This window comes from Mytilus californianus, unplaced genomic scaffold, assembly GCF_021869535.1.
Source record: "Mytilus californianus isolate M0D057914Y unplaced genomic scaffold, xbMytCali1.0.p SCAF_6, whole genome shotgun sequence".
In the NCBI taxonomy this organism is placed as follows: domain Eukaryota; kingdom Metazoa; phylum Mollusca; class Bivalvia; order Mytilida; family Mytilidae; genus Mytilus; species Mytilus californianus.
The window spans coordinates 30018982-30031798 of NW_026262712.1; the positions used below are offsets into that span (position 1 = coordinate 30018982).

At 32.7% G+C, this 12817-nt stretch overlaps 1 protein-coding gene across 3 annotated transcripts; it reads left to right on the top strand.

Moving 5' to 3' along the window:
* The first annotated feature begins 607 nt into the window (after window positions 1-607).
* Window positions 608-9986, top strand: LOC127705051 (von Hippel-Lindau disease tumor suppressor-like). Of its 3 annotated transcripts, none has more exons than XM_052209324.1 (3): window positions 608-1024; window positions 7754-7813; window positions 9645-9986. In XM_052209324.1, exons 1-3 carry the CDS (start codon window positions 715-717, stop codon window positions 9680-9682), a joined length of 408 nt encoding a protein of 135 aa, XP_052065284.1. In that variant the 5' UTR covers window positions 608-714; the 3' UTR covers window positions 9683-9986. The 3 variants fall into 3 exon arrangements, with proteins under 3 accessions (XP_052065284.1, XP_052065285.1, XP_052065286.1); XM_052209325.1 differs by lacking the exon at window positions 7754-7813 and adding an exon at window positions 3149-3208 and having other exon boundaries at window positions 611-1024; XM_052209326.1 differs by lacking the exons at window positions 7754-7813; window positions 9645-9986 and adding exons at window positions 3149-3208; window positions 5053-5394 and having other exon boundaries at window positions 611-1024.
* Window positions 9987-12817: the final 2831 nt, after the last annotated feature.

The window sequence follows — 12817 nt, forward strand, 5'->3', positions numbered from 1 at the left end:
AAACATGTTTTGCTAAACTGTCCTGTATATTCAGATATTCGTAATGTTATTTTTAACCATGCTAGTATTGTTGATGAGAATTTTTTACATATGTCTGATAATGAAAAATTTATATTTCTTTTTACAAATGAAAATATGGTATTTTATACTGCCAAAATCTGCTATGAAATTTTAATAAAGCGAAAATGTATTTTATACTCATGATAGTTGACTTGTATTTGTATTATAATCTAAGAAAAATTGTTTTATAGTCTCTCATAACTCTTTATAGAGTGGCTCTTGTTGTTAACTTGTGTTTTAAAAAGCTGTATATTTTATATGTAACAAGTGGTGAGACTTTAATAAAGTATTTGTCTTGTCTTGTCTTTGTCTGGTTAAAAAACAAATAATTTTGTAGAATATATAAATAATATAAATTATAAAGCATCTCAATCAGTCTTAATTGCCATTATCATGTAATCAAGAATTATCCTATGTAGATATAATCACAGGTAAATCAATCTCTCTTTATATCTATCCACCATAAGGTAAAAATTAACTACCTGTATATCAACAAATATTATATTCACATTATTTGTATTTGTAATTGCGAATTAGCAACTGGTCAATGTCGATGGGGATTTAAAAAGCGATCAATAGTATAATTAACCATAAAAATAGATTGTAGGTATCCGCCATTGGTAAAGTATATTTACATCAATATAAATTTATAAAATGGAGAAAATAAACGCAGAACCAATTGTCAGATCTCTACAAGGCGGCAAAATTTCCTATACTTTGTTTGAAAACAGATCCTCATGTGTAGCGAGTATGTACTGGCATAATTTTGAAGGACAAAAAATAAAATACGCTGATGTTAAACCTAAAGAAACATACAGTATGAAAACATACGAGGAACATCCATGGTCGGCCCAAGACCCAGCGACAGGAAATATCCTTTTGATTGATAACAATTCTGTGTTCTATCCTCGGCACAGTCCAACGACACATGAGAGAGTTTTTATCGATAATCCAACAGACAAAGGTAAGAGAACGACCATTTAATTTCAAGGGGGTATGGTTTTTTCTAAAAAATATTCTGATCCCCAATTTGATGAAAAATATTTTGGTCAAGCAGAAGCATGCAGATGACAAAAAATAATATTCTGAATCCAGTGAAAAATAATTTGACTGATAGAGTCGTAAAATTAAATAAAAATGTTCTGACTCAGAAAAAAAAACCATACCCCCCTTTGAAGTTAAATGGTTGCTCCCTAGAGTTTTATCAATTTTGATCGCAGTTTATACTAGACTGTGGTAGCCTTTTTTAGCATAACAGATCGATAAATATATGTATTGAAGAAATACACAGGAAATGATTGAACCAGAACTACTAAACACAGAAATATCAAAATTCAGTAATCATGCCAACAGATTAGTCCCGTTTAGGCTGAATGTGCTAGTCTTTAGTTATATTATCTACTTATTTTGTATTTGTCACAAACTTAATATTGATAAGTTTATATGGCAATAAATATTTGAAATGAAAAAAAAATTGAATTTTAATGTGTGTGTTTGTTATTTTTTTTATTTGAATGCAATAAAACAACAAATACTCCAAAGTCTTTTGTTAACCTGTTTGTGTAGTATCGTCAATTCTAGAAGATCCGATCATACCTTTAAAGTTTGGGTGTTTTCAATAAAGAGAAAGAAATTAGCATTGAGTACGATACAAAGAAACAGATCAGTTTCCATCTTGCTAAAGAGTATACTATGTATAATGTTTTAGTTTAAAAAGAAAAGGGGGAAAAAAAGGATACATATTATATGTACTATGACCGTTTAGAAGTAAGCTCTTAAGAATTTGATGCTTCTTTTTGTAATTTTTTATATAAAAATAAGAATTAAATCAGACGGATCGTAAGGACAAAGAACAGCTGCTGAAAAATCACACATATTTATAATAATACATGTTATAATATATTTAGTAACAAAAGAAACGCACCATCTCTACTAAATCTACTTCTTTAGAGAAAAAAGAATCTGTTGCAAATAACCATAAACAAATTGATTAAAATGAACTATGTTTTTGATGTCATAGACACAAAATTCTGTGAAAGTTCGATTTTTTTCTATAAAAGTTTAATTTTTGTCATCTAATAGAAAATACATTTTTAACCTAAAAGAAAACATATTTACAAATTTGTGAAAACTGAAGTGAGTTTTTTTCCTTGAAAACAACGAATCAGACATCGACTTTCTAGTTTCTTAATCGAACTCTTATAGAATGATCAATTTGAAATTGACTTAACTCTGACTTTTGATTTTTTTATTTTCCATTGTCGCCACTAAAATCAAAATTTCGCTGTGAACTCTGCATTGATTTCAAGGTTATACTTACATTTATAATGTACTATATTTCCACAAATTTGTAGAAAAACAAGAAATTGTAAAACTACCATATATGGTAAGATGAGGTGCGTTATTTAGACTGTTAAGTTGAGTAAAGTAAATATTGCACTGGTAGATTTTGATCCACGTGTAATGTTTTTCTATCGCGATGATATAGCCTTTTTGTGCTGCTGGGCGCAAACCACCATCAATCGATCATTGACTGAAATACAACCCATGTGCTTAGAACTGACTAATTGAGAAAAAACGTATGACACGAGGGTCTAGATTGGGGGGTCCTTCATTTTTGTTTTCTTTAATTTTTAAGCCATTCTTCTGTATTCTTTGTACTTTTTTCTCATTATTCTCTTTTTTTATAATTTTTTGGTGCATTTTTCTCAATCTATTCATTACATTTTTATCCCATTATTCTCTATTCTGTAAACCCCAATTCACACCCTCTCACAAGACAGCCTGTATTTAGTGGTTGTCGTTTGTTGATGTGTTACGTATTTGTTTTTCGTTTATTTTTTGTACATTACATTAGGCCGTTAGTTTTATCATTTGAATTGTTTTACATTTGTCATTTCGGGGCCTTTTATAGCTGACTATGCGGTATGGGATTTGCTCAGTTTTGAAGGCCGTACGGTGACCCATAGTTTTTAATTTCTGTGTCATTTTGGTCTCTTGTGGAGATTTGTCTCATTGGCAATCATACCACATCTTCTTTTTTATATGTAAGAAATGTAATGTCTATAAATATTGTATTTTTATGTAGAAAAAGATACAGATCTAGAAGACAACAATAAAGGAATCGAGTCATTTGGAGAAGCAAAAGGTAAAATGTATTGATTTTTTCCGTTATACTTCCATCTAGTTATGGCATTCGTTAGCTGTCTTTTCTGTGTTTTTGATGTCAAGGAGTCATGCTCCTCGACTGTATTCATTTATTAAGACACAAACAATGTATTTGAAATTTGCCTTCATAAATCATCGAAATTCATTTAAAATTAAAGAATATATCTCCCTCATGCTCCCTACCATCTCTGGTTCCTAGTCTAAGGATTGTCAGTACGTTTTACCATTTTCCGTTATGTCCGCTCTTCAAGGTTTTGTTTTATGCTTTGTGTTGTTTTCTTAAAATATATTGGGCGCGAGCGTCAATGAAGGGACATTAATTGTCAAAATGCGCATCTGTTACAATTAAAAAATAGTAGCTATAGCGTTAATCCTACTTAAGAGGAAAGTGGTGTTTCGCTTTTAATTATGTAAACTGAAATACATGTACTTAACATCAACAAAACTGTTTTGTCATCCTAATTTACCGAGGCATATGTGCAAGGTAAGCGAATGTGGTTATTATCCAATCAGGTCCACACATTTAAAGCAGAATATTTTTATTAAAAATTGTTTTTATCATTTTAAGACGAAATATGTGTTATTGTTTGTTGTTTGAAATCTAGTAGCAAATATTACAGTCATACTTAAGACGAGAACAAGATTTAGGGTTTTGATTAAATGATGGAAAGCACGCCTACATGTCGGAAGGTTAAGAAAAATTGATATTATGGACTTTGGAAAGCCCAAATACATGTCCTGTCATATACACGGTCGCGTCACCTAATTGATTCTTGATATCAATTTGTCATAGAATTCTGTGATCGGGGTTCAACAGTAGAAGCTTGCCCTGTTGACGCATCTAGGGTCACTCCGGTCAAAGTTCACGTGATAGACATTGTTACAATGTCATGTTTATTTGCTTAAAACATAACATATGATGTGATTTTTTGTTGTGTCAGGATACTACTTAAAAATCTGGGAGCAATAATTTAACTTCAAAGGGGGGTTATATGGATTTTTGTCTGAGTCAGAAAATTTTTGAATAAGCACGAACATGTTTTATTTAGTTTTTCGATGCTATCAATCAAATTAAATTTTCAATTTTGGACCCCATACAAAATGGATACATGTGATAGATACAAAATGTATATACACGTATAAACTTATTTATATGCTAGGAATTTTTCGGTCCTCATGTGTGGCAGTCCTAATAAAATTGAGAATGGAAATGGGGAATATGTCAAAGAGACGACAACCCGACCAAGAGCAGACAACAACCGAAGTCCACCAATGGGTCTTCAACGCAGCGAGAAAATCCCGCACCCGGAGGTGGTCCTCAGCTGGCCCCTCAACAAAATTGTGTACTAGTTCAGTCACACTAATCTCCAAAACATATAAATGAACTAAAATTAAAAAACATACAAGACTAACAAACGCCAGAGGCTCCTGACTTGGGACAGGCGCAAAAATGCGGCGGGGTTAAACATGTTTTGTGAGATCTCAATCCTCCCCCTATACCTCTAGCCAATGTAGAACAAAGAAACACATAGCAATACGTACAGTAAAACTCAATTTAAAGAAGTCTGAGTCAGATGTCAGAATAGGTAACAAAAGAAACTAAGCAATATGACAATGATACATACATTAACAAAGGACTACTAGCAGTTACTGACATGCCAGCTTCAGACCTAATTTAACTGATTGAAAGATTATGTCTTCATCATATGAAAATCAAGTACTATCCCTCTAGTTAGGGGTTTAGTATCATACCATCATAAAATATATGAGAAGAACATAGTACCCTTTACTCATACATTAATTTTATATCTTGATTTTTTTCAGGTTGTCCAGCATGGGTTCGAAGGAAACTAACAAACTGATTACAGAACTTTGTGATATCATGCTATTTGCATGGAAACGTCAAGCACAGAATCTTTCTCTCTCGAAGTAAACGTTTAATACTCAAGTCTGACAGTCAGAGGTGTTTACGTGTTGCCTCGAACTACTGGAGGAAAACTGAGATTTGCATTTACATTTTCGTTTTTTTTTTATCAAATATATACGTGATGTTCCTATCTTTTGAAAAACAAGAATCTCATGCTTTTATCGTATCGTATGTGGCAATATTTTATGTTATTATTATTTCGTTTAAGAAAAATACAATAAAAAATTCTTCTCAGGAAACGTTGTTTATTTTTTTACGGTAAAGAAGCCCCAATAATGCAGTCTAAAATCACTACGCATGTAGAAATTACAGTCAACAGGAGGCAGACTTGTTTTATTATTATGTTAACATACCATCGATCCCAACCATTGTTAATTAATGCAAAGCTTATTTTTAAGAATGTTTTCTGTACCCTTTTAATTACCAAATTTTACCAGAAGACCGGAGCCTTGTATTTGGAAAGCACAAGATGTAAATATTCATTGGAAGTTGTAAAAAGGAAAGGATACATGTTGTATCAAAAATCGCCAATGTTGAATTAAAACAAATTTTCTGTCATTTGGGAACGACCATTTAACTTCAAAAGGGGGGGGGGAATAATTGATAGCGTTGAAAAACCAAATAAAAATGTTCGCGCAAAGATGACTCAGACACAAAACCATAAACAAAGTGTTTGACGGATAAGTTTTTAAATTTCTTATCATGCTAATACAAGCAGTCAAATTTTTCTTAAAGCGCCATAGTCATCAATTTTTTAATTATGTGATCGTTTCCATGCAAGTGTTATTTCTTTGGATACAAGCCCCTGTCCGATTTGACTCAATTGATCTAAGCCAAGTAGACATTATAGTTTTACATATCTCAAAAAAATATTTATCAACGCTTGATCTTCAGCGAAAGATAGAACATGAATATTGTCGTCATGAATAATATGTCTACGCCAATGATCGAGTCTACAACCCAACGACAAAAAGAAAAACAACAACAAAAAATCTTTTATGGGTGTACTTAGGGAATATTAAAAAAAATCAATAATTTAAAACTTATACTATAAGTTGGAAGAGCATCAGTTAAGGAATAAAATAAGCTAAAAACATTGATAGGTTATGGAGCTCCTTTTCGAGATATTTGATTTTTATAAAGTGGTGGGAAAAGGCTAACTCGGACTTTTACCTTTCATTGCATTGGTATTATTTGGAAACTGCTTAAATTTTGGTAAATGACTTTTTATGAGCCATTAATTCTTATATGAAAAGATAAATGGGTGTTATGGGGCAAAATATTTTACCTTGTATTGTAGGGGGAAAACCAAGGGCCGAGTTCACTTGAAACTCTAGAGTTAACTTTACTAACTCGGGTTTCAACAATCCGAGTTTACTCGAACCTCTCGAGTTAACCCCTTTTACCCCGATCCCAACCCTCACTGAGCCAGGGTTAAACTCGAGAAACCCTTGAATGACGTCAAACCAATCAGATTTTTTTCTTTTTTTTATGCTTAGTCAGGGCCTTACCCTAGAGTTACTTAGAGTTGTTCCGAATAGCAACTCGGAGTGCGTTCACGTGATACTCTTGAAACTCTTGTCATCTAATAGAAAATACATTTTTAACCTAAAAGAAAACATATTTACAAATTTGTGAAAACTGAAGTGAGTTTTTTTCCTTGAAAACAACGAATCAGACATCGACTTTCTAGTTTCTTAATCGAACTCTTATAGAATGATCAATTTGAAATTGACTTAACTCTGACTTTTGATTTTTTTATTTTCCATTGTCGCCACTAAAATCAAAATTTCGCTGTGAACTCTGCATTGATTTCAAGGTTATACTTACATTTATAATGTACTATATTTCCACAAATTTGTAGAAAAACAAGAAATTGTAAAACTACCATATATGGTAAGATGAGGTGCGTTATTTAGACTGTTAAGTTGAGTAAAGTAAATATTGCACTGGTAGATTTTGATCCACGTGTAATGTTTTTCTATCGCGATGATATAGCCTTTTTGTGCTGCTGGGCGCAAACCACCATCAATCGATCATTGACTGAAATACAACCCATGTGCTTAGAACTGACTAATTGAGAAAAAACGTATGACACGAGGGTCTAGATTGGGGGGTCCTTCATTTTTGTTTTCTTTAATTTTTAAGCCATTCTTCTGTATTCTTTGTACTTTTTTCTCATTATTCTCTTTTTTTATAATTTTTTGGTGCATTTTTCTCAATCTATTCATTACATTTTTATCCCATTATTCTCTATTCTGTAAACCCCAATTCACACCCTCTCACAAGACAGCCTGTATTTAGTGGTTGTCGTTTGTTGATGTGTTACGTATTTGTTTTTCGTTTATTTTTTGTACATTACATTAGGCCGTTAGTTTTATCATTTGAATTGTTTTACATTTGTCATTTCGGGGCCTTTTATAGCTGACTATGCGGTATGGGATTTGCTCAGTTTTGAAGGCCGTACGGTGACCCATAGTTTTTAATTTCTGTGTCATTTTGGTCTCTTGTGGAGATTTGTCTCATTGGCAATCATACCACATCTTCTTTTTTATATGTAAGAAATGTAATGTCTATAAATATTGTATTTTTATGTAGAAAAAGATACAGATCTAGAAGACAACAATAAAGGAATCGAGTCATTTGGAGAAGCAAAAGGTAAAATGTATTGATTTTTTCCGTTATACTTCCATCTAGTTATGGCATTTGTTAGCTGTCTTTTCTGTGTTTTTGATGTCAAGGAGTCATGCTCCTCGACTGTATTCATTTATTAAGACACAAACAATGTATTTGAAATTTGCCTTCATAAATCATCGAAATTCATTTAAAATTAAAGAATATATCTCCCTCATGCTCCCTACCATCTCTGGTTCCTAGTCTAAGGATTGTCAGTACGTTTTACCATTTTCCGTTATGTCCGCTCTTCAAGGTTTTGTTTTATGCTTTGTGTTGTTTTCTTAAAATATATTGGGCGCGAGCGTCAATGAAGGGACATTAATTGTCAAAATGCGCATCTGTTACAATTAAAAAATAGTAGCTATAGCGTTAATCCTACTTAAGAGGAAAGTGGTGTTTCGCTTTTAATTATGTAAACTGAAATACATGTACTTAACATCAACAAAACTGTTTTGTCATCCTAATTTACCGAGGCATATGTGCAAGGTAAGCGAATGTGGTTATTATCCAATCAGGTCCACACATTTAAAGCAGAATATTTTTATTAAAAATTGTTTTTATCATTTTAAGACGAAATATGTGTTATTGTTTGTTGTTTGAAATCTAGTAGCAAATATTACAGTCATACTTAAGACGAGAACAAGATTTAGGGTTTTGATTAAATGATGGAAAGCACGCCTACATGTCGGAAGGTTAAGAAAAATTGATATTATGGACTTTGGAAAGCCCAAATACATGTCCTGTCATATACACGGTCGCGTCACCTAATTGATTCTTGATATCAATTTGTCATAGAATTCTGTGATCGGGGTTCAACAGTAGAAGCTTGCCCTGTTGACGCATCTAGGGTCACTCCGGTCAAAGTTCACGTGATAGACATTGTTACAATGTCATGTTTATTTGCTTAAAACATAACATATGATGTGTCAGGATACTACTTAAAAATCTGGGAGCAATAATTTAACTTCAAAGGGGGGTTATATGGATTTTTGTCTGAGTCAGAAAATTTTTGAATAAGCACGAACATGTTTTATTTAGTTTTTCGATGCTATCAATCAAATTAAATTTTCAATTTTGGACCCCATACAAAATGGATACATGTGATAGATACAAAATGTATATACACGTATAAACTTATTTATATGCTAGGAATTTTTCGGTCCTCATGTGTGGCAGTCCTAATAAAATTGAGAATGGAAATGGGGAATATGTCAAAGAGACGACAACCCGACCAAGAGCAGACAACAACCGAAGTCCACCAATGGGTCTTCAACGCAGCGAGAAAATCCCGCACCCGGAGGTGGTCCTCAGCTGGCCCCTCAACAAAATTGTGTACTAGTTCAGTCACACTAATCTCCAAAACATATAAATGAACTAAAATTAAAAAACATACAAGACTAACAAACGCCAGAGGCTCCTGACTTGGGACAGGCGCAAAAATGCGGCGGGGTTAAACATGTTTTGTGAGATCTCAATCCTCCCCCTATACCTCTAGCCAATGTAGAACAAAGAAACACATAGCAATACGTACAGTAAAACTCAATTTAAAGAAGTCTGAGTCAGATGTCAGAATAGGTAACAAAAGAAACTAAGCAATATGACAATGATACATACATTAACAAAGGACTACTAGCAGTTACTGACATGCCAGCTTCAGACCTAATTTAACTGATTGAAAGATTATGTCTTCATCATATGAAAATCAAGTACTATCCCTCTAGTTAGGGGTTTAGTATCATACCATCATAAAATATATGAGAAGAACATAGTACCCTTTACTCATACATTAATTTTATATCTTGATTTTTTTCAGGTTGTCCAGCATGGGTTCGAAGGAAACTAACAAACTGATTACAGAACTTTGTGATATCATGCTATTTGCATGGAAACGTCAAGCACAGAATCTTTCTCTCTCGAAGTAAACGTTTAATACTCAAGTCTGACAGTCAGAGGTGTTTACGTGTTGCCTCGAACTACTGGAGGAAAACTGAGATTTGCATTTACATTTTCGTTTTTTTTTTATCAAATATATACGTGATGTTCCTATCTTTTGAAAAACAAGAATCTCATGCTTTTATCGTATCGTATGTGGCAATATTTTATGTTATTATTATTTCGTTTAAGAAAAATACAATAAAAAATTCTTCTCAGGAAACGTTGTTTATTTTTTTACGGTAAAGAAGCCCCAATAATGCAGTCTAAAATCACTACGCATGTAGAAATTACAGTCAACAGGAGGCAGACTTGTTTTATTATTATGTTAACATACCATCGATCCCAACCATTGTTAATTAATGCAAAGCTTATTTTTAAGAATGTTTTCTGTACCCTTTTAATTACCAAATTTTACCAGAAGACCGGAGCCTTGTATTTGGAAAGCACAAGATGTAAATATTCATTGGAAGTTGTAAAAAGGAAAGGATACATGTTGTATCAAAAATCGCCAATGTTGAATTAAAACAAATTTTCTGTCATTTGGGAACGACCATTTAACTTCAAAAGGGGGGGGGGGAATAATTGATAGCGTTGAAAAACCAAATAAAAATGTTCGCGCAAAGATGACTCAGACACAAAACCATAAACAAAGTGTTTGACGGATAAGTTTTTAAATTTCTTATCATGCTAATACAAGCAGTCAAATTTTTCTTAAAGCGCCATAGTCATCAATTTTTTAATTATGTGATCGTTTCCATGCAAGTGTTATTTCTTTGGATACAAGCCCCTGTCCGATTTGACTCAATTGATCTAAGCCAAGTAGACATTATAGTTTTACATATCTCAAAAAAATATTTATCAACGCTTGATCTTCAGCGAAAGATAGAACATGAATATTGTCGTCATGAATAATATGTCTACGCCAATGATCGAGTCTACAACCCAACGACAAAAAGAAAAACAACAACAAAAAATCTTTTATGGGTGTACTTAGGGAATATTAAAAAAAATCAATAATTTAAAACTTATACTATAAGTTGGAAGAGCATCAGTTAAGGAATAAAATAAGCTAAAAACATTGATAGGTTATGGAGCTCCTTTTCGAGATATTTGATTTTTATAAAGTGGTGGGAAAAGGCTAACTCGGACTTTTACCTTTCATTGCATTGGTATTATTTGGAAACTGCTTAAATTTTGGTAAATGACTTTTTATGAGCCATTAATTCTTATATGAAAAGATAAATGGGTGTTATGGGGCAAAATATTTTACCTTGTATTGTAGGGGGAAAACCAAGGGCCGAGTTCACTTGAAACTCTAGAGTTAACTTTACTAACTCGGGTTTCAACAATCCGAGTTTACTCGAACCTCTCGAGTTAACCCCTTTTACCCCGATCCCAACCCTCACTGAGCCAGGGTTAAACTCGAGAAACCCTTGAATGACGTCAAACCAATCAGATTTTTTTCTTTTTTTTATGCTTAGTCAGGGCCTTACCCTAGAGTTACTTAGAGTTGTTCCGAATAGCAACTCGGAGTGCGTTCACGTGATACTCTTGAAACTCTATAGTGGACTTTAGAGTTTCAAGTGAACTCGGCCAAGGAGTCCGAACATCTGACACAAATTCCTAAACCTCACCTATTAAGTACATCCTTAAAACAGCAACATAAAGTGTTCAACAATTCATAGACTTCTACAACATGTCAAGCTTTTAATCGTTCTTAATATTTCAAAAGTAAGAATAAAGCAAACAGCAACCTTCAAATTTATTCCATCAACACAAAATTCTAAGACCGTAGATAAAGAAGCTCCTGATATATATAATGCAAATCTAATTATAGAATGGCAAAGCCAAAAAAAAAAACAAACAAACAAAAACAAAAACAAAAAGAAACGTATTATAATTGCTTCAGACTATAAACTTATATAAAAAAAAATTAAATGAAAATATTAGACGCCTGTGATTGAACAACAATAGTATGAAAATGTTTTTGTCGAGCCTGCGAAAGCGATACATAGCGATCCTGTTTTCCGTCTTCGTTGGCGTCAATATTTAGGTTCAGTCTGTGGTTAACGTTTTTTAAGACATCAATAACTTTTTCAAACCTCCGAGGAATGTTATGGCAATTTAGACAGAAGCTTGATTATAACGATATAACGAAAATACAATATCAAGAGCAAAGTTTGAAAATGTTTGTTTTTTGTTTTGTTTTGTTTTGTTTTTTTTTGTTTGTTTTTTTTTTTTTTTTTTTCATTTTCCGTAAATGTCTGATAAATGGACTTTAAGTTAGTTTTTTTACAGTTAATATTTAGATACAGATGAAGATAAAAGTTTTCTCAGTAAACGTTGTCATGAACGTTTTCGGATATTAGTACAGCTTATGTCTGTACATGATATCATTTGTTTGTCCTTTTTGCTACAACAGCAAATCAATGATTCACTTTGAAAGTAATGCCAAAGGGTGTACTAGTTAATTCGGCGACTCTTTTCGCTTTTCAAATCAATAATCATTATACCAGTCTTTCCATATGAATATCCAGTTCACACAGCTATTGTATTGTCGTCTATGCATACTTAATCAAAAACACTATAGAGACGTGAACATTCGATGGTACATTCAGTCTTAGCATTTGAGTTAACTACCACCAGTTTATCTCCATGGTTACTGTAATCCGTAAAAAAGAAATCCACATTTTTCCGTCACACTACACCTCTCGGTTAAACACATGCAGTTTTTAATTTCCGCTTAAAATTTAATTTTATATTGTTTCCTCTGGAATCTAATTTCTTTACATTAGTTAGAAAATCCTGTATCTTCACATGGATAGAACAATCAAAGACGACTTTTTTTACATTCATATTTTGAACTATAGACTGAATGCAGTTTTCGTTTTTTGTAATAGTGTTCTGGATATCTCTCATACCAAGGAATGCTTGTAAATAGGAAGCATATTTCATAAAATTTTATGAAGGTTTGACAAACTAATTTATGTATTACAAACTTTAACATCGGACCGTATCTCCATATCAACTGCAAACAAAACCCAACCTTTT

Excerpts from the sequence above, each read along its gene's own strand:
- LOC127705051 (XM_052209324.1), top strand. The coding sequence starts at position 715 with ATGGAGAAAATAAACGCAGAACCAATTGTCAGATCTCTACAAGGCGGC. Across the intron at positions 1,025-7,753 it reads CGATAATCCAACAGACAAAG|AAAAAGATACAGATCTAGAA; the intron begins GTAAGAGAACGA and ends ATTTTTATGTAG. Across the intron at positions 7,814-9,644 it reads GTCATTTGGAGAAGCAAAAG|GTTGTCCAGCATGGGTTCGA; the intron begins GTAAAATGTATT and ends GATTTTTTTCAG.